This window comes from Sceloporus undulatus, chromosome 5, assembly GCF_019175285.1.
Source record: "Sceloporus undulatus isolate JIND9_A2432 ecotype Alabama chromosome 5, SceUnd_v1.1, whole genome shotgun sequence".
Taxonomy (NCBI): Eukaryota; Metazoa; Chordata; class Lepidosauria; order Squamata; family Phrynosomatidae; genus Sceloporus; species Sceloporus undulatus.
The window spans coordinates 69534179-69557085 of record NC_056526.1 but is presented as its reverse complement, the minus strand read 5'-3'; the positions used below and the strand labels follow the sequence as shown (position 1 = coordinate 69557085).

Here is a 22907-nt window from a genome sequence, read left to right as displayed (position 1 = left end):
CTCCAAATCCTAGTCCCATTTTGGAAAGAAAAACCAAGCTTCCTCTTATTTCCTCTAGCATAATCTCAAATATATATTTGTCTGTTATATTTAACATATTCAGCTATATTCAACATAGATTCTTGCTACTGGCTGTACCAGCTAAGTCTGTGTGGCTTGCAGTCCAACAACTCTCATCTATGCTCTACATGTTACCAACATGTCACACAAAAGCAGTCATGGAGTACTGAATGGAGCCATAAACAGTTAAAGCTGTGTCAAACTGCATTAATTTTGCAGTGTGGCAGCAGCCATTGCCTTTTCTAGTAAGTCATGTGTTCTCACAATATGGCCAAAGTACTACAGCCTTAGATTAGTTGGTTCCTAGGGAGAGTTCAGACTTGATTTGCTCCAAGATACATACATTTATTTATTTATTTATTTAGCAATCCATGGAATCCATAAAACTCTTCTCCATAACTACAGTACATTTCAAATAAGTTGATTTTTTTTTCCTATCAGTTTTCTCCACTGTCCAGTTTTCACAACCATACATAGATATGGGAAATACAATGGTATGGACAATCCTTATCTCTTAAAAGTGAAGTACAAGAGGTGAGAATTGTAGTTCCTGATATATAACATTTCTGCACATTAAGACTCATATCAGACATTAAAACCATTGTCAGGCAGAAGTTCTAAAATTCAGAAATACACTTGATCTTTCTCCAGCAATCTAACCTAAACCTATTATCTAGATACGTCACAAATTAAAATCCTGACACTCAGTATAAGCATATTAGATATGTAATATAATCAGATATTAATCATCACTGAATTCAAGGTCAGTCCAAAAAGGCAGATCTCCATACCACTCTATGAATGATTTAACAGTACATTAGAAATATAGGAAATATGAGAAAAGCATATGGGATTTTGAGAATCCCTAACCTGGACTCTACCAACTGTATGATGTTTTAAAATGTCATTTGGAATACCAGGAATCAACACGGACCTTGCATCTGTATGGCTTGTGGGTTCTAGGACTGTTTAATCACTATACTTCATACAATCCACTCCACCCAGCACAATGCTCAGTTACATCATCAACATCTATGCTCAGTAGTATTATGGAAGATGACGATTCTTCAGGGTATTGTTTTCATTAGCTTTTTATTTGTATTTGGTCATGTAATATCTTCCCCTGCTGGTTGTCTAGTACTACCACTACAGAACGGTAGTGTCATGGTCGGATGAGTAGACTGAAATACACAAAAAGGGCAGTACAGCCAGTTGAGACAGAATTCCAAACCAATCCTTTGTTCTCCAGCCATATCTGTTTCTCTAAACTTAGTTGCAGGTAAAGCACCTCAAACTAAGATCTTGAAGCTGCCCCTTTGAGGCAGTCTGTTTCACCCCTAAGAAATTTTATTTGGCATAAGCTTTTGTGGGCTCCAGTCAATTTTTTCAAGCGTGTCCCAAAACTTTGTTGTTTATTCATGTAGATAAAGATAAATTTTATAAGTCCCTACCATATATTTCTTTTTGCACATTTCACACCCCATGTAAACTACAAGATCCCTTTGCTTACTGACAAACAGTATACCTCATTTTACTATGGAAAAAGAAACACAGAGTACTATTTCTTTTTAAGAGGAAAATAGGCAAACTTTGTAAGGTATAGCGAACTTTTCCCATGCTTCAAGCAGTAAGGAATACTGTGTTATTTTAAAGACTAACAGTGTTAATTTGAGGCTTCTTCGTCAGATGCCTGAAGCGTTATCCACCTTTGGCTGGTGTATGTACATATGGCTGTAGAAAAGAAGAGGTAAACAGTGAGACTGCTTGGTATGCTGTGCAAAAACAATGACTAAATGGCATTATAATAAAACTTAAAAGTATGTGATGGAAGCATGTTGACCAATCACAGCAGCAGTAACAGATTATCACAAACCTGGTCAGTTGCTAGGAACAGTTCTGACTGTTTTTGAAAAAGAATTATCTGTTTCTTCATGTATCGATTCCTACTTTCTCCAAATAAAAATGTCTCAAACACACACAAACACAAACACACACACTACACTTCCCATACTCCTTTGTCATCAGCTACCTTTTCTCAGCTCCAGGGGTCAGTGATACAAATTTTTACAGTGTTTAAAGGCTGACCTCTAGTGTTTGGTATACATAACAACTTGCCCTTTCTCTAGAAAATAAACAGTATTTAGCATTTCTGGTGTGTTTTATACATGTTTCTTATAATAATGGAAATAATAAAAAATGGAGTCTCCGAAAATTATATTTTAACATTTCTATAGAAAGCTACTCAGGGATCTGGTTTAGTAAAGTCATTAATGAGATAATGTTATTAATACAACAAACAAACAAAGAAAATGTAATCTGAAAGCCAGCACAGAATATATAGTTTAGTGGTTTTAGCGATGGACTACCAGTCTGAGAAAGCAGGATTTGAATTCCCACTCAGCCATGAAAATCTATTGAGTGACTTTAAATAAGTCACACTCTCTCAGCCTAAGAGGAAGTCAGCAGCAAAACGCCTCTGAATAAATCTTGCCAAGAAAACCCTTTGATAGGCTCGCCATATGTGAAAGCCAAACAGGAAGAAGAAATTAAATTAAGAGAGTATGTGTTTGAATCTGCACACATATACAGTATAGATGTATATTTCACACAATGGTGATTTTTTAAAAAAAATCATAAAATACTCATACTGCTTTCTTTACATTCAAATATGTTTGTCCAGCTGGATTTAGCTCAAAAAACACCAATTGTATTCTCACAGTAACTAATATATGACATTTACTGTTATCATGGATTTAATAAAATTAACAGATGCCTAAAGTATTTGTAAGTGTTTAAAGTTTCTAAGTTATGGAAAGAAAAAATTGCAATGTGATATACAGTATTCCTTTCAGAAAAGTGAAAACCACCACTACACAACCCAGCAGCTTTCTTTAGATAGTCTTTTGCTTGCACCATTGCTTTTTGAAACTATATTCTGAAACATAACCAATGTAATTAATTCATTATGACATTCATTACTGTTAAGTATTCCTTCTTTCAATATTAGGTTTCTAACACACTTATGATTAAATTAATTCTTTATTCACCGAGGAATTCAGAGAATGATTAAAAATAGAACTAACTCTTATTAAACACATGAGCAAGCAAACGAATTTGAATTCAGGAGTCAACACAGGTTGTCAGCCTCAACTTTATCGTGGATACAAGGAGAAGCACTCTGAATATTTGTGCTTCTCCCAGTAGTTTACTACTTCCTTAAAGGTCTCCAGCCTGCCTTTCAGTTATTCTTCCAACTAACTGGTTTTACAGAACACCACACAGTAGCTTATTAAAGCTACGTCAAAAACCTCTGCATTTAAATTAAACTGCTTCAAAAACATTACTCATCCAGTCTGAAACTAAAATGTCATTATGCATTATTTTAGGTATTACATACAAGATTTATGGACCAAGAGGACTCAAACAGCAGCAATTCTATTTCAGGAATAGTTTGCTTGCTGCCCCATGGAGCCAGCAAGTTCTCACAGAGTATGGATGGCATGAGAAAGACTATAGTATTTATTTATTTACTGGAATTGTATTTCTCCTTTTCACCGCAAAGCTCCCAAGCAGGTTGACAAAGACAAAACCAACTGAGCAATACATGTAAACAATCAATGGAGAGAGGAGGGAAATAAAGCCCATCAGCACCAAAGGTTGCACCCTTTGGGACATGTTGGATTAGAATAAAAGTGCACAGTACAGGAGGCATGAAAAAGCTGTGGCTCAAGAAGTGAACCCAACAAGGATTTAAGTGAAACCCCATGGTTGTCTAATCTCCCTGGCAAACTCTTTATCAAACTGGTATCCTTTCCTGGTTGTTGGTAGCAGTGAAGACAGACTGTACTATGTACTATGAACTGGATTACCTTTAATACAAAGGGGCCATTCAGACTACCTTTTAGCCCGAATCCCAAACCGGATTAAAAGTGGGAAGTCCCCACTGGTGCCGGTTTTTACACACCAGGATTGGGGTTTTGCACACCGGATCTGAGGCAGATCCCCCTCAGAGCGGGTTTTCTGAAAACGTTTTTCCCCTGTTACTTTTGGGAAACCCTGCTTCTTCCTGAGTGTCTGCAAATGTGAATTTGGCCCCAGTCATGATTGGGTCAAGTTCAGGGGGAGGGATAAAGGTCAGAGGGTGGGCAGTGGGCAGAACATGCCTCCCCTCTCGCACCCGTCGCTTTGCAAGCGACATTTTGTGTGTGTGTGACAGAATATGCAAATGCTTGTGCTACATGTTTCCCTTTCAAATTTGGCAAATTGATACAATGTGTGAATACTTGTGCTACATATTTGTGTATATGTACACATATTGTCCATGCTTGTACATACAAATTAAGTTATTGTACATACAAATTAAGTTTTTTATCTTCCTAAAACTGGATTCCACTGCAACTGCTCTGATTTTGATGTGGAACAAGAAGGGAAGAGATCGTTAAGGAATAAAAGCCTGAAGTAAAAATGTCCAGATGTGAAGAAGTGACAAAGGTAACCATAGGTCACTTGCAGCCTGTTAACCAGGGAATTGGTTGCAGCTGGATCAGGACATGTGATGAATGTGCAGGATCATCATGTGCTAGAAAGCATGTAGAACTGTTGTAAATATGCAGTGTCATCTTCCTTGGAGGTTAACAATTAAGGTGGCACAAGGAAGAGGTGACAAGAAAAGGCTGGGCTTAATGGCTGCATGGCAAATGTCTATAAAAAGCCTAGATCCCATTGTACAGTGTGGGTTTTCGTTGGTTGGTGGTGGATGTGTATAGCTCTAGTGATTTGCTTTTTGTATAAACAGCAACTAAAGAATAAAGTGCCTCTTTGGAGATGAAGCTGGCTTCAGTCTGTTTCATCTACAGCTGGAGGGGAGGATTCCTGAAAGACCATACAGCTCCAAGGTTGCTTGGTGTTTATCCTCATGAGGGCTTCTGACAAAAGACTGCACACTCACATTTTTCAACAGAGATAAGTTTTAAAAAATGGCAACATTACATGTTGAGAAAAGGAAAGGGGCTTTCAGCAGCTGCAGAAACTGCCATCCTCTACTAGTGCTGACCAGCTTTTTAAAAAACAAATCGTCATACACACATGAGATTCCCCATACAATGTGTACACATAACAGAGGCAAATGTGCCTTGTTTACTTCCACAGCCACTGTGTAGCTGGAGGGAACCAGCTGTCTTGGGGTTCTTCTTCCTACTACCTCCATCACCCTTCTTTATTTTCAACCACTCTTACGATTTAGTTTATTGGTTGAAAAGGTCAAGTGTGTACACAAGGACTGAAGCACAGAGTAATAGTTTGTTACCAAAAACATTCTGACAAGGCACAGTACGAATGAAATGGACACGAATATATACAAAACAACTGTTCTCTGCTGTTAGCTGCAGGCAGGCAGGCTGTGAATAAAATACAAAATAAAGTATGTCACATGTATCATATCCAGCCTAGTAGCAGGTCACTGTGTGCCAGTATTAGAGATAGGCATGTGAAACATTTAAGGAGAGTGCAGTGAAACAAAAAAACAAACAAGGCATAACCTTTTACTGAAAGACAGTAATGCTTGTTAGCTGAAGCAAGGAAGCTATTCCTAAATGATACAGTCACTTTTAAAAGCACTAGGGAGGCAATGGCAAACCCCTTCTGAACAAATCTTGTCAAGAAAACCCCATGATAGATTCACCTTAGGGTTGCCATAAGTCAGAGATGACTTGAAGCCATACAACAATAACAACAGTATTAAAGCTTCCCAAGCATAGCTTTTAGGAAGCAGAAAAGTCTATGACTATGGACTTTGTCACACACGGCTAACAAAGGTGGGATACAGACCTCTCCTTTGGAGCAGTCTGCACCCGCCCCTTTCCCCGACGGATCGGGGCCACAGCAGCAGCCCCAGAGGCCCCAATCCACCGCTTTTCCAGGCCTCAGGGAAGCGGCAAAACGCCGCTTCCCCACAGCCTGGAAAGGGGTGTCCCCGACAGCGGCGGGGAAAGGAAGAAAGGGGCCGCTTTGCCCCTTTCTTTCTGTATTGCTGGTGTGGCTGTTTAAAGGCCACACCAGTGATACGCGCGGCAGAAGGAGCTCCGAAACAGAGCTCTTTTGGCGCTGCCAAAAGAGTGCCACAAGCACCCTTCAGTGGCGCCAAGACATAACAGCCGTGCTGTGCCATTTGGACACGACGTGGCCATTACGTCAAAATGGCGGCGCCCGTGTGTACAGGGTGCCACCATTTTGACGCCCCCGTCACATGCTAGGGGTGAGGCCAGTATGGACGCTGCGTCCTCGGCCAATCCCAGCACATGACAGGGTGGCGCAAAGTCCCGTTTAAATCAGGCCAAAGCGAGATTTGAAAAGGATAATAGTGTGTTTAGCAAGTACTTATCACAGGATGTTGCATCTCTCCTGTTGCTGCTTTGCATTTCAATTGTTGGTGGAATGTGCCTTTTCAGTGCTGGGGAAAACCTACCCGATGACTCCTAATATTGGTGCTTTTGCACCTCTCCTGGTGTGATAGGTCCCTTCCACTTCTGTTCCAATATCATCAGTCACACAGCGTCAATGGCCATAATTCTCCTCCTTTCCCCCTCTTGTTATTCGCAAGCAGCCTGTTTTCCTTTCCTTTTCTATTTCTTTCCCAATTCATTTTTTTATTTCATTGCATTGCTAATTGTGATAAAAATAAAAATAATAAAAACTGAAAGGGAAACTGGCTAGGGCACAGGGGAGGAAAGTGGGGTCATGGAGGCTGTGTTGGAGACAGATCACAGGACCATAAATCACCAAAGCAGCACCTTCATGCTATAGAAAAGAAGTGTGATAATGAATGTTCCCAGACCAGTACTTTTCCATTTCCTTACATTAACACGACTGCAGTGAGACAGCAGCCTGGTCTGATAAAAGTCCTGTTTTAATGTTCCTTCAATGGGAATTCAAGTTGTCTACGAAGCATTCTAGACTGTCCCAAGAATGGGACTATTAACCCAACATATACCTAATTATCTTCTACTGGAATGTGGGCAAGCTGATCCAACCCACATTGGGACTTACAAGGTTGAGATAACAGAGACTTAGGGAAAGCATTTCTGTACATAAACTTTTCCTAGAGGTTTGTTTGTTTTTCTCCTGAGAAGGATCAGAAACATTCTACCAAGACTGATGATACAGAAGTCACAGTGGTCACTGTGGCCCAGAAAAGTATGAAATAGGTAAAAGAAGAAGCCTGGTTAGACAGCGGGGAATATTAAACTTTTCCATTGTTGGAAGTGAATAGATTTTTGTGTTTTCTGAAGGAAAACTGATATTTTAAAAAATAATAATAATTTCATAGTTACAGTTATCTTAAGCACTCACAGGGAAGGTTAAGGGGTGATATGATAGCCCTGTTTAAATACTTGAAGGGATGTCATATTGAGGAGGGAGCTAACTTGTTTTCTGCTGCTCCAGAGACTAGGACCCAGAGCAATGGAGGCAAGCACCGGGAGAAGAGATTTCACCTCAACATTAGGAGGAACTTCCTGGCTGTTCGACAGTGGAACAAACTCCCTCGGAGTGTAGTGGAGTCTCCTTCCTTGGAGGTCTTTAAACAGAGGCTGTATGGCCATCTGTCAGGGATGCTTTGATTTAGATTTCCTGCATGGCAGAGGGTTGGACTGGATGGCCCCTGGAGTCTCTTGATTCTATGATTCTATGAATGGAAGGATTTACAGATGGTGCTGGTTTTAGACATGCCTATCCTCAGGCTGACCTGAGAAGATAAACTGGCAGCCCATGGCACAGATATGGATTTTGGAAGCCCACCAAAATTTCACCATATGAAAGCATGCAAGTACTCACTATCTGGGATCTATGTCCTTGAGGAAATGGCTCCACAATGTCACCTGTTAATGGCCATGAGAAAGGAAAGCATAAAAGGAAAGGACTAAGTTGGACAAAGGAGTGGTACAATAGGGATGAGGATAAACTGTAGGTGGAACTGTAGTGAGCTGGGTCTCTGCTGCCAGGCAGGTGGCTTTTGAAGTCCTTGTTAGCTTCATGCCCAAAGCATTAACAGCTATTCAGTGGAATGAAAAGATTCATTTGAATTAGGTTAATACAATCCTCCTCTCACTCCTGTAAATTTTCTTTGAATTCTTCAGCTACTTTCCTCATTCAGACCATCTGCAGAGATATGTCCTTGAATGCTATTTAACTCCTGCCTTTTTTCCTGACCATCTGCTAACAAAAACAAAAACAAAACTTTGAGCCTTAGTCCAGATGTTGAAGGTCTAAGGAACCACATAAAAACTCCCTCAGATTCAGCAATATTACATTAGCATTACAGTGGAAAACACATTACTGCTCCATTTCACTTGAAGAATTTGCACATACAAGACAATCAGACAGCTTACCCATATGAACTGTAAATTTTTACATGAAGCATAACTGATATGATGCTTTATTTATAAGAAACAGAACATACTTTGAGTTTTATCTTAAGAAAAAAAAACCCTGAAGAAAAAAACACATAATTCAAGAAGGTATCTTTTCATTAGTTCCTCTGCTCATTTGTTTCAGATCTTTTTAACTGAAGGATGGCTGAAAAGTTCATCACATAAATAAATTGCTCTTGAAAAGCCAGAAGCAAGGAAATGCCAGAGTCTATTCAAATGCTAAGTCTATTTCTAGGAGGTTTGCTAGCATGAGAATATTACTATAAACAATTTCATTTCTCCTTTTTTCACTAGTTTTGCTATATTTAAATACACTTTAATCAAGTAAGAAATTAATCTTCGCTCCAGACCTCAGCCTAAGCAATAGTAAATCTTTGTCTGTCTTACCAGCTTGTCCTGTCTGATTCAAACTGAATTATACAGTATAACTTTTCCTCTGGCTCAACAGTAACAACATGTTTGTCCTTTTTGGTGAAAGCACAGCATTGCTATTCCCAGTAAATGCCTTAGCTTGGCCTTGTGTGAGCTACATATTCATTGTATTAAAAACAGGCCAAGAGGATTCTGCACTAGTCCATGAGAGCACAGTTTTGTATCTCTATTATCGACATAGAGGCTCGACAGACTGCCCCAAATGTATGGGCTGGAGTTGCCCGTGTTTACTCCTGATGGAGGCTGCAGCAAGCAAATGGCGCAGCCTCCGTCAGGACTAAAAAGACCCCAGTGAAAGCCAACGGCACACTCGCACACAGCAATGACACATGCACTGTGATGTTTAGATGCTCTGCCTCGCTTGAATCATCATGGCGGCCCCCATGTGGAAGAGGCCGAGCCATGATGGCGCCACTAGCGCGTGGTAAGGCTTGGGAGCAAGCGGTCGCTCCGCACTCCCAAGCCCTAAAATCGACCCCAGACTGCCGCTTTCCATACTGGGCCTTAGAGAACTATAGGAGCTCAACAACCAGATCATCCAATCCTTGGTAAAGTTAACAAAACCTTCGATTGAAGTGACTTTTAATGTACATTTTATAAAACTGAATGTGAAATCGGTAGATCCAAGTTTCCAGTATATGTTCTGAAATAATAAGCTAAGTCACAACACTTATTAAACAGTACCAAGGGTAAATATAATATTTGGATATAATATAAAGTATATATATATATGTGTGTGTGTGTGTGTGTGTGTGTGTGTGTGTGTGTGTGTGTGTGAGCTATAACATTAATTACTGTACTGTACTTCATTTTCTACTACTTTTAGATGGAAGCAGCTACAGCTCCTTGTAAATAACAACTTTTATTCTTTGCATCCAGAATTCATGGAAAAGATCATGCAGCAGACTAGCTAACCAAGCAAAACTGCTTTCCTTGGACTCAAAATAATCAGATCACTTATATTGACCAATTAATGCTGTCTTAGCCTGTTTTTAAAGAGTTTGGGGTATATTTTACTTCTTGTATATTCTTTTATTTGCTGCATATAGGCTGAGACACAATAAACAAGTATTTAAATATTACTTTGGAACAAATAGCTATCGGCACTGTACTTTGACAAACCTTCCCAAATTTCAATGTATAATCCCATTGAGATGTGTATAATAATATCTACACACTCTCTCTCCTAAATAGCCCCTAAAAATAACCATGGCACCATTTGAAGAAAATGATGTGAAGATACTTATCCATGTGCTGCCATCAACTGGTAAAAATAGATTTGAAAAGAGATCCTCTGAATCAACATATGATACCACCAGTAGGCATCCACTTTTCAAGAGCTTAGGAAAGTGACTTATTGGACTGCAGCTACAAGAAGATCTCCAGCCAGTATGACTAGCAGCCGTTCCAGCTGGGGGATTCTGTGTCCTGCAGTCCAAAAATATTCAGTCTCTGAAGCTCTGCACCTTCCTACTTTGAAATCACCAAAATGAGATAGGTTTGTAATACTAGGAACATATTAATGAAAGGAACAAGGGCTGCTTACATACAGATAAAGGCATTTATTGATCACTAAAATCTAGATCCAAAAGTGTGCTTGAGATGGAGAGTACTGTACTATGGAACTCCCCTCATTGCAAAAGAAGAGAGATGGAAAAATGAAGAAAGAGGAAGAAATTGACCCCACCTTTACGAATTTTCCATTCCCAAACAGGTATTCAGATTTATCAGGTCCAAGTTAGGCAAATCCTTTTCTCTGACTCAGAATCCAATGATAATTTCTAGGAGCCCCCCCCCCCCCCCGGGCCTTCCCTGTCCTGGTCTGAGGTTGATGCTAGTTTCAGTACGTGCAACAGAACTGTTCACCCTCTCTGTGAACTATTCACAGCACATAATTAGTTCACATAATTCACTGCAACAAGAAGACCGAATCTGGCTTAGATTCCTGGAGGCAGGAGGTAGATACAAATGCATGGAACACAGGCCTGTCATCACCCATTAGATACGATAGCTAAATAAAACTCTTGTTTTCAGAAGCAAGCCCTCTTTTAACACCAGTTACTGGAGCGAGGAAGAGGCAAATAATATGAAAGATGCTGCTTCCATGCCTTCTTTGAAGCAGCTGGAAGCGGCAGATCCATCGCTGTTAGTAAAACAGACTAAACGGACAAGTGGTCTGTTTCTATTCTCCTTACTGTATTATTACCATATTATCTTTTTTCATGGAAGGCAAAAAGCCAACATTACAATACAACCCACACCCTTCTGTATCCACAGATGATACTGTAATTCCCGGACTACATTCCCCATAGTATTAGACAGTAATGAATCCCAGGCCAGGTGGGATGGGAGTGAAGCAGGACTACTGTTCAGTTCCTTCTTCCTTCCTACCTGCCTGCCTTCCCTCCTTTCTAGCAGGGCTTGGTGAGCTTCCCACTTTCCTCTCTCCACCTGTGCCTCTTGCAGGATGAGGGGATGCACTCTCGTCACTGCACCAACACTTTCCTTACTTCTTCCCACACAGGATTCTCCATCCTCACTCATCATGGGATGAGAAGGCTAGAAGGCTACCCCTTTGAGCGTACTCAGTGGGCACCAATAAAAGGAGATGCTGGCTTGCTCACATGTGTGCATTTGTCCATCCCTTTCCTTTCTCTGGTGCCCACTGACCCTGCTAAAAGGTGTGGCCATGTCAGATACAGGCTGGTGGAGCAGCTGCAACACGGGGTGAACTTGGGGGGGGGGGGGTCAGCGAAAGTGCTGCCACAGCCATGCCACAACCATTGCTACCAAGCCCCAAGACCTGGGCAGAGAAAAGTCTTCCAGGCTTGGAGCTTAGTGACGGCGGTATGGTGCAGCCGCAGTGACACCTTCACCAGCCAGGCACTTGCTCCATCAGTGGAAATTTACGAACGGACTTATATTTGTTTGGACATTTGGTCAACTTTGACAGAACTTATGATGAATGTGCCTAGCCACCTCGATCCTATGAGAGAGGCGGGATAGAAATAAAATGTTATTTATTTATTATTAATATTATTATTAATATTATTTTCCGCCCTTTGTGTTTTTCTTTCTCTGCTTTTGTTATATTGGAACATCATTTTATGCAACTGAGATCCCTTTTCATAGTATAGTCTTCTCTATGTCTCCGACTGATGCAGTGACCGGGGTTGGCGTCTCTCCTCTCGTGGCCTGTCTGGAGTCGGTAATGGGATGGATGAGGTAAAACAGACTCAGCCTGAATCCGGAAAAGACGGAAGTACTCATGATAGGTTCTCCCGGTTCGGGGTTGGCGGTGGTTCCACCCGTCCTGAACGGAATCACGCTTTCCGTAAAGGACTCAGTACGCAGTCTGGGGGTGCTCCTGGACTCGTTGCTCCACCTTACATCTCAGGTGGATGCGACGGTCAGGAGCACCTGTTATCAGCTTCGGCTGATACGCCAGCTGCGACCCTATCTTGACCGGGGGGACCTTGAAACTGTAGTACATGCCCTGGCAACCTCTCTTTGGACTTCTGCAATGCGCTCTACATGGGGCAGCCCTTGTATCATACCCGGAAGCTGCAACTTGTGCAGAATATGGCAGCCCGACTGGTCACTGGTACTGCCAGGGCCAGTCATATAACACCGGTCCTTAAAGACCTACATTGGCTGCCTATTCGATTCCGGGCGCAATACAAGGTGTTGGTTATTACCTATAAAGCCCTAAATGGCTTGGGCCCAGGGTATCTGGAGGACCGCCTCTCTCCGTACAATCCGTCCCGCACACTCAGATCAACAGGGCAGCAATTGTTAAGAGTTCCAGAGGGGAAATATATTTCCACCTCTAGGAGGGCCTTTTCCATCATGGCCCCCAACCTCTGGAACTCGCTGCCCTTCGAGCTCCGTTCAGCCACCTCCCTAGCCCAATTTAAGAAGGGATTAAAAACCTACTTATTTGAGCAGGCTTACCCCTGACCTCTGCCCCAGAATACTCTCCTCCCCCCCCTTGTTTGCCGGCATGAATTTTATTATTTTTATTGAAGCATTTTAACCAATTTTGTAAAGTTGAATTTTGTATTACTGTATATTTGTTGTGCACCGCCCTGATTCTAAGAAGGGCGGTATATAAATAAAAATTTTTATTTATTATTATTATTATTATTAGTAGTAGTAGTAGTAGTAGTATTTTTAATCTCACATTTTCTGCATCTTTCTCAGAGCTTGTGTAATTACTTTTTAAAAAGTAATTTGTTACAGCTATAGTTTCACAGGCCTTTGTAAGTAGCAAGTTACTTTGAGAGTTAGATTTTTTAAAAAAAAACTTCCTTGATTATCCCATTTCTTTGTTTTTAACTATCTTTTTATTTAAAATCTGGATGCTAGAAACATACTATTTTCCCTTTCAGCTTACCATCCCCTCAATATTCATGGCAGAGCATAAGCAGCAATGTGAAACACAACAACAGCAAACATTTCAACCATGTGATATTCCTCTGCATCATCTAGTGAAGCCAAACTCCCATAACTACTAACTAACAGTTCACAGTTTTATTGTTGCTGTTTGCCTTCAAGTTGTTTCTGACTTATGCAACCTTAAGGTTAACCTATCACGGGGTTTTCTTGGCAAGTTTCTTCAGGCAGGGTTTGCCATTGCCATCCTCGGAGGCTGAGAGACTGTGAATTGCCCCAGTGGGTTTTCATGGCCAAGCAGGGATTCAAACCCTGCTCCCCAGAATCATAGCCCAGCGTTCAAACCACTACACCATGCAGGCTCACCCTACAGTTAACAGTAACAGTTAGTTATCCCAGTCTACTTTACAATCTTACAGCAAATGAGTTTAAACTTTTTACTTTAAGTATGGACAAATTAACAAATTATAAGTCATTACTTATAATTCATTAATTAATTATTTCTGAGTAGTTGCTTCTGAGTTCATTGGCTATCTGCTCATAACTTCTGTATCTAGTTTCCCCTTTGTCATGGTTACTTAATGTAGAATACTGTAAAAGTCCCCCATGAACTGCTTGTTCATTTTTCTTTTTCTGAAAAGTGCCTTTTACACTCATCCTTCCACATTCTCTGGGGTTAGGGGCACAGAAGCCCCATGAATGTGGAAAAACTGCAAATAACAAAAACACTTATGTTTTTACTTGAGAGAACACCTCTCTAGGAATCTCTAGGTCCTCTAGTGCAACTTTGTGGTCCACATCTGCCAGACATTGACCAAAGAATTGCAAAGGAGGAGCTACAAATGCCTAGTGGAGCGCTCTCTCTAGGAATCTCTAGGTCCTTCAGTGCAACTTTTGGTTAAAGTTAACCATAGAGTTGCGCTGGATGACCTAGATATTCCTAGAGAGAACATATTAATCAAATTCATGAATAATCAAATCCGCAAAATCAAAGCTGCAAATGCAGAGGGACGAGTGTATTAATATGGAAAAACTGCTGGATAACAGTAGTACAATATAATGCAATCTCATGGGCAAAACTGATGGGCAGGAAAAAGTGGCCTGAAGCTACCTTTTCTGAAGCCACACTGAAAGCCCACCAACTGCACCGCTGGCTCCCAAGGCAGCTGGAGTGCTCATGTCATGACCACATGATATGGCTTCAAGCCAGGAAGAAGCGGGGGGAAAGCTGCTTCTTTTTGAAACGGCCTTTTTCTGCATAAGGTGGCTAGAGGGCACTTTCCTGCTGGCTTCAAGGCATGTGTCATCTAAATGCCACACCTTCAAGTCAGCCTGAAAGCACCTCTTTTTGCCTGTCTGTTTAGCCCCTCAGTTTCAATCAAAAAAAGACAGAGATGAGATCCCATCTTCAGTATAAAAATATAAATAAATGAGCAAACCCCAAATGAAACTGTCATGCTTATTTTTAGATAGTCTCATTTTAGATTTATCATGCTTTCCTTTGTAACCCAAAGTTTCTTAGGAACCTCTTTGAGTGGGTTACCACAAGCTTGCTGAAATATATATTACTTGTATTGTCTACCAACAATTAAATCTCTAAATTTTAATAGACTCAAGAAAGGAAGGTCAGACTCCAACACAGGGCCAAGTGACTTAAACTCATCGATTTCATTGGGCGTAATGGGCATTTAATCCAGTCTTCGACTGTGGCCAATAGTGGTCCAAACCTGCAAAAATAATCCCGTTTGAGACTGCTTTAACTGCCCAGGCTCAGTGTTAGGGAATCCTGGGAATTGTAGTTTACTGTAGCACCAGAGCTTTCTGATAGAGAAGGCTAAATGTCTCACAAAACTACAGTTCCCAGCATTCCATAGCATTGAGCCAGGGCAGTTAAAGCAGTGTCAAACTGGATTATTTCTGCAGTGTTTTGGACTAATCTTACATTGTTAATTCTAACTACTTGGGGGGAGGGTGAAGGACTAATGTTTAAGAAATGCAAGATTTAAAGAAGATATTACCCATACCACAGTCAGAAAGTTTTTTGAAAACCTGCAGCTTTTAAAGAATGTTTCATTAAATCATCAAGGTTAAGAACAGACTCCTATTATTTTGGAGTGGATTGAGAATAAATTTATCTCTGAATGCTTCTTTTAGTTTCTTGAGTAACACAGTGACTGTACTGTTTTCTTTTCTTGCTACTAATAATGATAACATTTAAGACACCACTTTACATAATCCATTATGTAGTTTACATCTATAGTCTGTTATTACTGGGGAAGTTCAGAAATAATATACAGTATTTGATTCTCTTCTGTTTCTATTGAATATATATTAAGAACATCATAGACCTCTGTAACAGAGCTGTATAAGCTTGAGAGATAACCTACATAAAATGGCCTGCATTCACGAATATGAATCTACATATGAGTTACTACAGGTTAGGGATTGTTACAATCTAAACTGTAATTGTTAAGCCAGTGGTAGTGAAAAAGCCTTACTAATATTGTACTCCAAGGCCCAAAACAGACAGCGCGCCCACACGCCCTTCAACCCTAGCACATGACAAGGGTGTAACAATGGTAGCGTCCTGTATACAAGGTGTCGCCATTGTTACGTTAGCACTGCATTGCGTCCACATGGTGCCGCGCAGTATTTACATAATGAGTGCACCAGTGGCGCTCTTGTTATGCCGCCGCTGCAGTATAAAAAGAACCCATTTTTTGCAGGGGGTTATCTGCCAGCAGGAAGCCGCGCGGTTTGGCAGATGTGGCTTTGCTCCGGCGGAAAAGCAGGTGCCAGCAGGCCGCCCTTTTTGGGTGGACTGTACTACACCCAAGTTAGTTCAACCCAGAGATCTACTTGTAGGTCCCAACTGATCTCAATCCCATCCCATTCTACAGTCTCACATACTAAGTTTACTAACAGTCTCCATGCTCATATATTTCACTTTCTCCTTAGTCTTTTAGCAAATTAGAGCAAAAATGAAGCTCAGGTTATTAGCCAGTATCTTGTAGTGATTAGAGTGCTGGAGGGGGAGTTCCTGAAACTCAATGGATGACCTTGGGCCAGTCACCCTTTCTCAGCCTGATCTACTTCACAGGGTTGTTGTGAGGATAGACTGGAGAACAGCCAGCTTTGAACTGGTTGGAGGAAAGGCAGGACATAAATGTTCTGTAGTGTGTGTGTGTGTGTGTGTGTGTATAAGCACTTAGTGGCATGTTTCCCCCTTATATTTCCTATATAACTGAGGGGGGGGGACAAAGTTAAGTGTGGATAAAATGGCTATGACTAAGCTGCAAGTGAGCACAATATGTAGAGCCTATAGAAAGCGACATCACACAGAAATGCTTTAATTTATCATTTCCATGCCAGATACTGCATTGTAACTACTCTTCAGTGAAAGCTTGCAGAAGGGATTATGATTGCAAAAAATATTTCCTGGGCACTTTGAAAACCATAGTAACAGACCAAGTTTTTCCCATTTTTAGACTTCTGCTGCACCTTAATTGTGTTTGGGTCATTCAAGGGAAAAAAAGAGAATGACTCAGTGAAGACTGTTGTAATAACATAACAGATCTGAAATAACAAGGCAATGTGCAATGAGAAAGAAGTTCCAAAGCCAGCTGAAAGAGCAACTGCTAGACATACAGATATGAGCAATATGCGTCAATCTATTGCATACTGAAAATGAAGAAGCATTAATGAAATGTGTTAATATTGCATGGGTCAAATGCTAATCTTGACAGTGAAACAGATAAAATGTGGCATTAATTGCATTTATCTTTAAGGTGCAAGTTTAGAAGGGGTTTAACAAGAATTTTTAAAATTGTTGGTAACAATCTGGCATTGCAGACCTTAAACCTAGTAACCAAGTGGCAAACCACATACAGTTAACTAACTTATCATTTCATAATGCCCATAGCTGAATATAAAAATGTAATAAAATGAAAAATCTATATTATTATTATTATTATTATTATTATTATTCCTGCATTCATTTACATATCACCTTTTTTGCAATTCTGGGACTCAAAATGGTTTCGAATTAAATTCAATAAACATACAAAACTTTCAATAAAAATATCCATATATAATTATTTAATAAGCAATCTCTAGTGTTAAAATGATTTAAAATGCATCAAAAGACAGAAGATTTTAAAAAATCAATAAAACAGCACACCATTAAAAGTCTATTGCAGACAATTCCTAAAAGACTAATGCAGGAGAACAGTTCTCACTTGCTACTAGAACAAGAACAGGGAGGGAACTGATTCCTTAAGTAGAGATTTCCAAAGTCTGGCAGCAATCAGTGAGAAGGTTTTCTCTCCCATTCCCACCAAACATGCCTGGGAAGGTAATAGGACACAGAAAAGGGTCTTTCCTGAAGAGCTTATCATTGGACAGGTTAACACAGGGAAATATGGTTTTGTCAGCAACCTTGAAATGAGCTTAGAAACAAAAGGAAAGCTAATATAACTGAGTAATAATAGACTGAATATGCTTCATAAATTCTACTCCTGTCAAGAGGCGACAAAATGTTATAATTCAGTCTTGAAGAGCAACTCACTTAGCCCCCGTACAGACAGGCCAAAATAAAGCTGCTTCGGGTCACTTTGGAGGTATGCTGTTTAAATGATACATGCGTCCTAAGATTCCAAAAGCCACACCAAAGCCACACTCCAGTCCTAAGGCACAACTTGTTCTACTTCTGCAGATGCAAAATAATGTCTGTCTGTACCTGCACAAATGTCTTGAAGAGGCTGGTGGATTTCCACTCCATTTGGCTGAATTTGGTGCTTTCCATGGGGGTATAATTCAGAGACTGTGGGGCTCGACAAACCGTCCCTTTACTAGCCAGATTGGGGCCGCAGCAACCTCATGCTGCAGCCCCAACCCAGCCTTTAGAGGGTGTTATAGCTGCAGCAGCGCGGCTATATGACGCCCCTTCAACGCTGCATCATTTGGATGCAGCGGCAGAGGCGCACCATGATGCCGTGTGCTCCATCAGCGCACCCTGGGGGTGGGGTCAGGCATGCATCGTCAAGGTGTTACACTCCAACTCTGCCCCCAGGCCAGCCTTTCAGGTCGGTCTGTAAACGGCCCTCGTCTATGAAAGCTCATGCTACAACTTCTTTTGCACAGTTAGTCGTAAAGGTGTTGCAAGATTTCTTTGCATACTGTTATTCCAGACTAACACGGCTACGTCTCTGAACTCTATCCCCTTAGGAAACACAAATACACTGATTTAAATGTCATTTATTTAAGCAACAAAAAAGATTATTTATATTTTCTCTGGGCCAAAAGGCAATGTCCTCCTTACCAAGAGAAGGCAGGCAAAACTTAGCACTAATCTTCAAATGCCTACTTATAGTGTTTGAAAGAATTACTAAGGGTCCAATCACACAGAGTAAGGATGGGCAACTATAATGGGAGTTAGTTCATTTCTTCTCCCTGTGCATCCAGTTCAGGCTGTACCATGGAAACCCACTCAGTGAACTTGGACAAGTCCCGCTCTCTCAGCTTCATAGAAAGATAATGCAAAACTCCCTTTGAATCAATTTTCCAAGATAAGCGCATGATAGTTTTTTCCTTAGTCACCAAAAAGTTGGAAACAACTTGAAGACACACAACAGTATATGTCCAGGAAAGTACATATAAGATTGCAGCCTAAAAGTACAGTATGGGGCAAAAGCTGGGGCAATCTTCCTAGAAAGAAAGAATGAACTGCTTGAGCTATTTCAGCTAGAAAAATTAAGGAGGGCATAAGAAATTTTAAACAGTATGATGTCCTTTTGGCTGTCATGTCATGTTGCACCAACTTCAGGACAAAAGGAAGCATTTCTTCATATAACACATTTACTTATGAAATTCACTAGAAGTTACAACGGTGGCCACCAGAGTAGAGGAATTTCAGTAAGGATTACACATGCCTTTAGGTAGGAAATATTGAGGGAGTGATGCCAGCTGTTTCCCTGAATCCTCAGGCTGTTCCCATCTTCTTAAACTGGCCCTGGCAGTAGTAAAGCTTGCACGCTGCTGGCCAGGGCTGTCTTTATGTCCTTCTCCCAACAACAAACAGTGCTGTTTAGAAAAGGCCTTGATCAGGAGAGCAGACAGAGAGGCAGCGATTCCAGGCTGTGCCAATGTGTGGTCACATAACATACAGTGACACCGCTGCAAGTGAACTAAAGATTTTCTTTTAGCGGGGAGAAAGAAGCACCAGGGAAGAAGAAAGCAAGTGGCAATAAAGCACTGGAGTTGGACAAAGTTGCATGTGGTCTGCTAAGGTGCCCTAACATATAGCCTGCTGCCATAAAGTGGTGGAGGCTCTCACATCAGTTCCCAAGCAATTGGCTAAATGAGACTTCCCCTGCATATTCAGAGGCAGGAGATTTCTTTATATTGGAATATTATATATTCTTTATATATAACAATAATCAACTCTTTAACATATTGTGGGCTACCAGAGACTGGGGTGAGGTGGGGTGGAGAGGAGAGGAGAGGAATGCTAGGTAACATTTCATCTAATCTATCTAGACAATATTTAACAAAAGCCTTCTGTTTTAAGGTGGGGAATCCCTCCTGTAATCTGATTCTGTAATGTTCAAATTTTAATTGAGAAAGAAAATGAACAAAATTTGCTTGTCCAAATATTTCCTGAGACTCTCCCCCTTCTTCCCATTCCACTGAAATTTAGAAGGGCTGGGATCATCATCGTTTGCATAGTTTGTGAGTATGCTGTAAAATTACTGCAAGGTAGGTCGTTGGATGTCATTTTTGGACCTTTTAGTACAGAGTGAGCCAGTGTAGTATTGTGGTTGGGGTATTGGGGTATGACTCAGGAGATCCGACTTCCATTTCCCATTCGGCCGTAAAACCCATTGGGTGATCTTGGGCAAGTCACATGCTCTCAGCCTCAGGTGAAGGTAATGGCAAACCTCTTCTGAACAAATTTTGCCAAGAAAACCCCATGATAGGGTTGGGTGGCCTCTGGGTCGCCATCAGCTGGAAATGACTTGAAGGCACACAGCAACAAAAAATATCCCTTATCTGGAATTCCAAAATCTGAATTACTCCAGAATCCAAAACCGTCCACATGGGTGGCTGAGATAGTGACATCTTTGCTTTCTGATGGTTCCGTGTACACAAACTTTGCTTTATACATAAAATGATTTTTTTAAATGTTGCTGCTTTGTGCTTCCAAGTGCTTTCCGACTCATGGCGATCCAAAGGTAAACCAATAATGTGGTAGTATATATAACATAATATAAAATTACTTTCAGGCTATGTGTACAAGATGTATACAAAACATATACAAAACATAAAAATGAATTTCATTTTTAGATTTGGGTCCTATTTCCAAGAGATCTCATTATGTATATGCAAATATTCCAAAATCTGTGTGTGGGGCGGGAGACACACACTCCTCAGGGTTTCCATAGATCTATACACACACAAAGATACATACACTTCATATATACATACCTCAGGGTTTCCATATATATATATATATATATATATATATTGAGGTGTGTGTGGTGTGTGCGTATATATACACACACATACATATCTACCTCAGGGTTTCCATATATATATATATATATATATGGAAACCTTGATGTGTGTGTGTGTGGTGTGTGTATCCACTCAATGTATGTGTGGTGTGTAATGTATCCGTACACACACACACCTTATGGTTTCCATATATATGGAAACCCTGATATGTGTGTGTGTATCCACACACACACCTCGGGGTTTCCATACACAGAGAGATACATGCACCTCAGGGTTTCCATACGGAAACCCTAGTGTGCATGTGTGTATACACATCCATACATACCCCCCCCACACACACACCTCAAGAGTTTCCAGCTATATATATATATGAAAACTTTGAGGTGTGTGTGTGTATACACACACACACAAAGATACACCTCAGGCTTTTCTTGCAGTCATCTAGCTAAGCCTCTGCCTTTGTGGTAATAAACAAACACAGCAGAGTGTGTCTGTGTATGTTCTTACTGCTGTATTTGTTTACCACGGAGGCAGAGGCTCCAATATATATATATATATATATGAATCATCCAAAGTAACAGTATTGGTGGAACTTCTGCCTCAGTGGCAAACAAACACAGCAGTAAGAACATGTGTGTGTGTGTGTGTGTATGTATATACACACACACACATATACTGTCTACAGTATGTCTCCCTTTCCTACTCAGAGCCTCCCTAGTCCTGACAAAAGTTCCCCTCTGCTCCAAGTTGAGAGGAGAGCCTTCCTTGCTGCTGCTGCTGCTGCTGCTGCTGCTGCTGCTGAGGCTCCTTTTCTGGGGCGTCCTCCTTACCTGTGCTGAGGTTGTCGTGGATCTTCAGGGGCACCCTCAGAGTGTAGACCAGGAAGAGCATGGCGAAGAGCCACAGGGCCCACAGATAGCCCCAGGACCAGGACAGGCAGGACTTGAGCTGCTCCAGCAAGCCTGCCCCGGCTTCAGCCATGTTTTGGAGAGAGGCTGGAAGGAAGGAAGGAAGGAGGGAGAGCCCCTGCTGCTGCTGCCACCTCCCTCCCTCCTTCCCTCCCTCCTTTGAGTGTGTGTTTGTGGGATGATTCATGGCTCCCAAAGTAACAAGGCCCCCCTTCACAACCTCCTCCTCCCCTCCTCTCAGGGTTTCCTTGAAGGCATCCCTGTCTACTGTCAGCACTGAAAGGAAGAGAACCCAGACTAGGAAAAGCTCCCTTCACACAGCCACAAGTTGCTCCTCCTGGGTGTAAAATAGGGTGACTTCTAACTCAGAAATGACTTGAAGCCACTCAACAACAACACAGACTCCCTCACCATAAAATGCATGACCATATTACAGTAGGATCCATCCTAGACAATGACATGACCTGGCATTTAAAAACAAAACAAACCACAAACACAAAGAAAGAAAGAATATATATGCACTTGGTTCATGGACCTCTTTTTAAAATAAATTTATTACATTAAAAATAATAAAGAAACATTAAACATCGCATTCTCACAAAACAGAAACATCACGTAAAGCAAAACCTCTACACAATACATTACATTCATGACAACACTACACAACAGAAACCTTCCTGAACCCAGGCTTCACATTATAAACTTAGAAATAATTCCATGTTTGTTTCTTTTAAGTTACCTACTTGCCATTTCTTTTTAACATACTCTCCTATCTTATCCTCACCCTCTTTCCATATAACGGTTTCTCAGTTTTATCATCTACTAGCACAAGACAGTCTTATGATTATTTAATGATATAACTCCTTATTCTAATATAAACTAAAATTTATTTTCTTTTCTTCATGCAAAATTTTTTAGTAATGGATCCCAAACTTTTTTACATTTATCCCATGGGTTCATGGACCTTTTGATGCTCATCTCTTAAGGGCCCCAAGGGCCATAGGTTATGTATCCCTGGTTTATAAATGTATGAATGGTAATAGCAGTTTTGTTTAAAATAGAAGCACTGCCTAAAACACTAGCATTGCCTTCTGGTTGTGGGGAGCCAGCATGGCATAATCAAAGACATTTCTGACTTATGGAGAACCCATCATCATCATCATCATCATCA

At 40.9% G+C, this 22907-nt stretch overlaps 2 protein-coding genes across 2 annotated transcripts in view; both read right to left on the bottom strand.

Annotated features, from left to right (window-relative positions):
* The window catches only part of LOC121930788 (hemoglobin subunit alpha-1-like), a 30892-nt gene extending 12775 nt beyond the window's left edge, over positions 1-18117 (bottom strand). The window contains exon 1 of the mRNA XM_042467658.1: positions 18052-18117. Coding sequence (XP_042323592.1) covers positions 18052-18117 — 66 coding nt within the window. The remainder of the gene's footprint in view (positions 1-18051) is intronic.
* ST7 (suppression of tumorigenicity 7) overlaps positions 1-21880 on the bottom strand; it is a 130444-nt gene extending 108564 nt beyond the window's left edge. The window contains 1 exon segment of the mRNA XM_042469041.1: positions 21659-21880. Within this exon segment, the coding sequence (XP_042324975.1) occupies positions 21659-21809 (151 nt within the window). The 5' untranslated portion in view covers positions 21810-21880.
* Positions 21881-22907: the final 1027 nt, after the last annotated feature.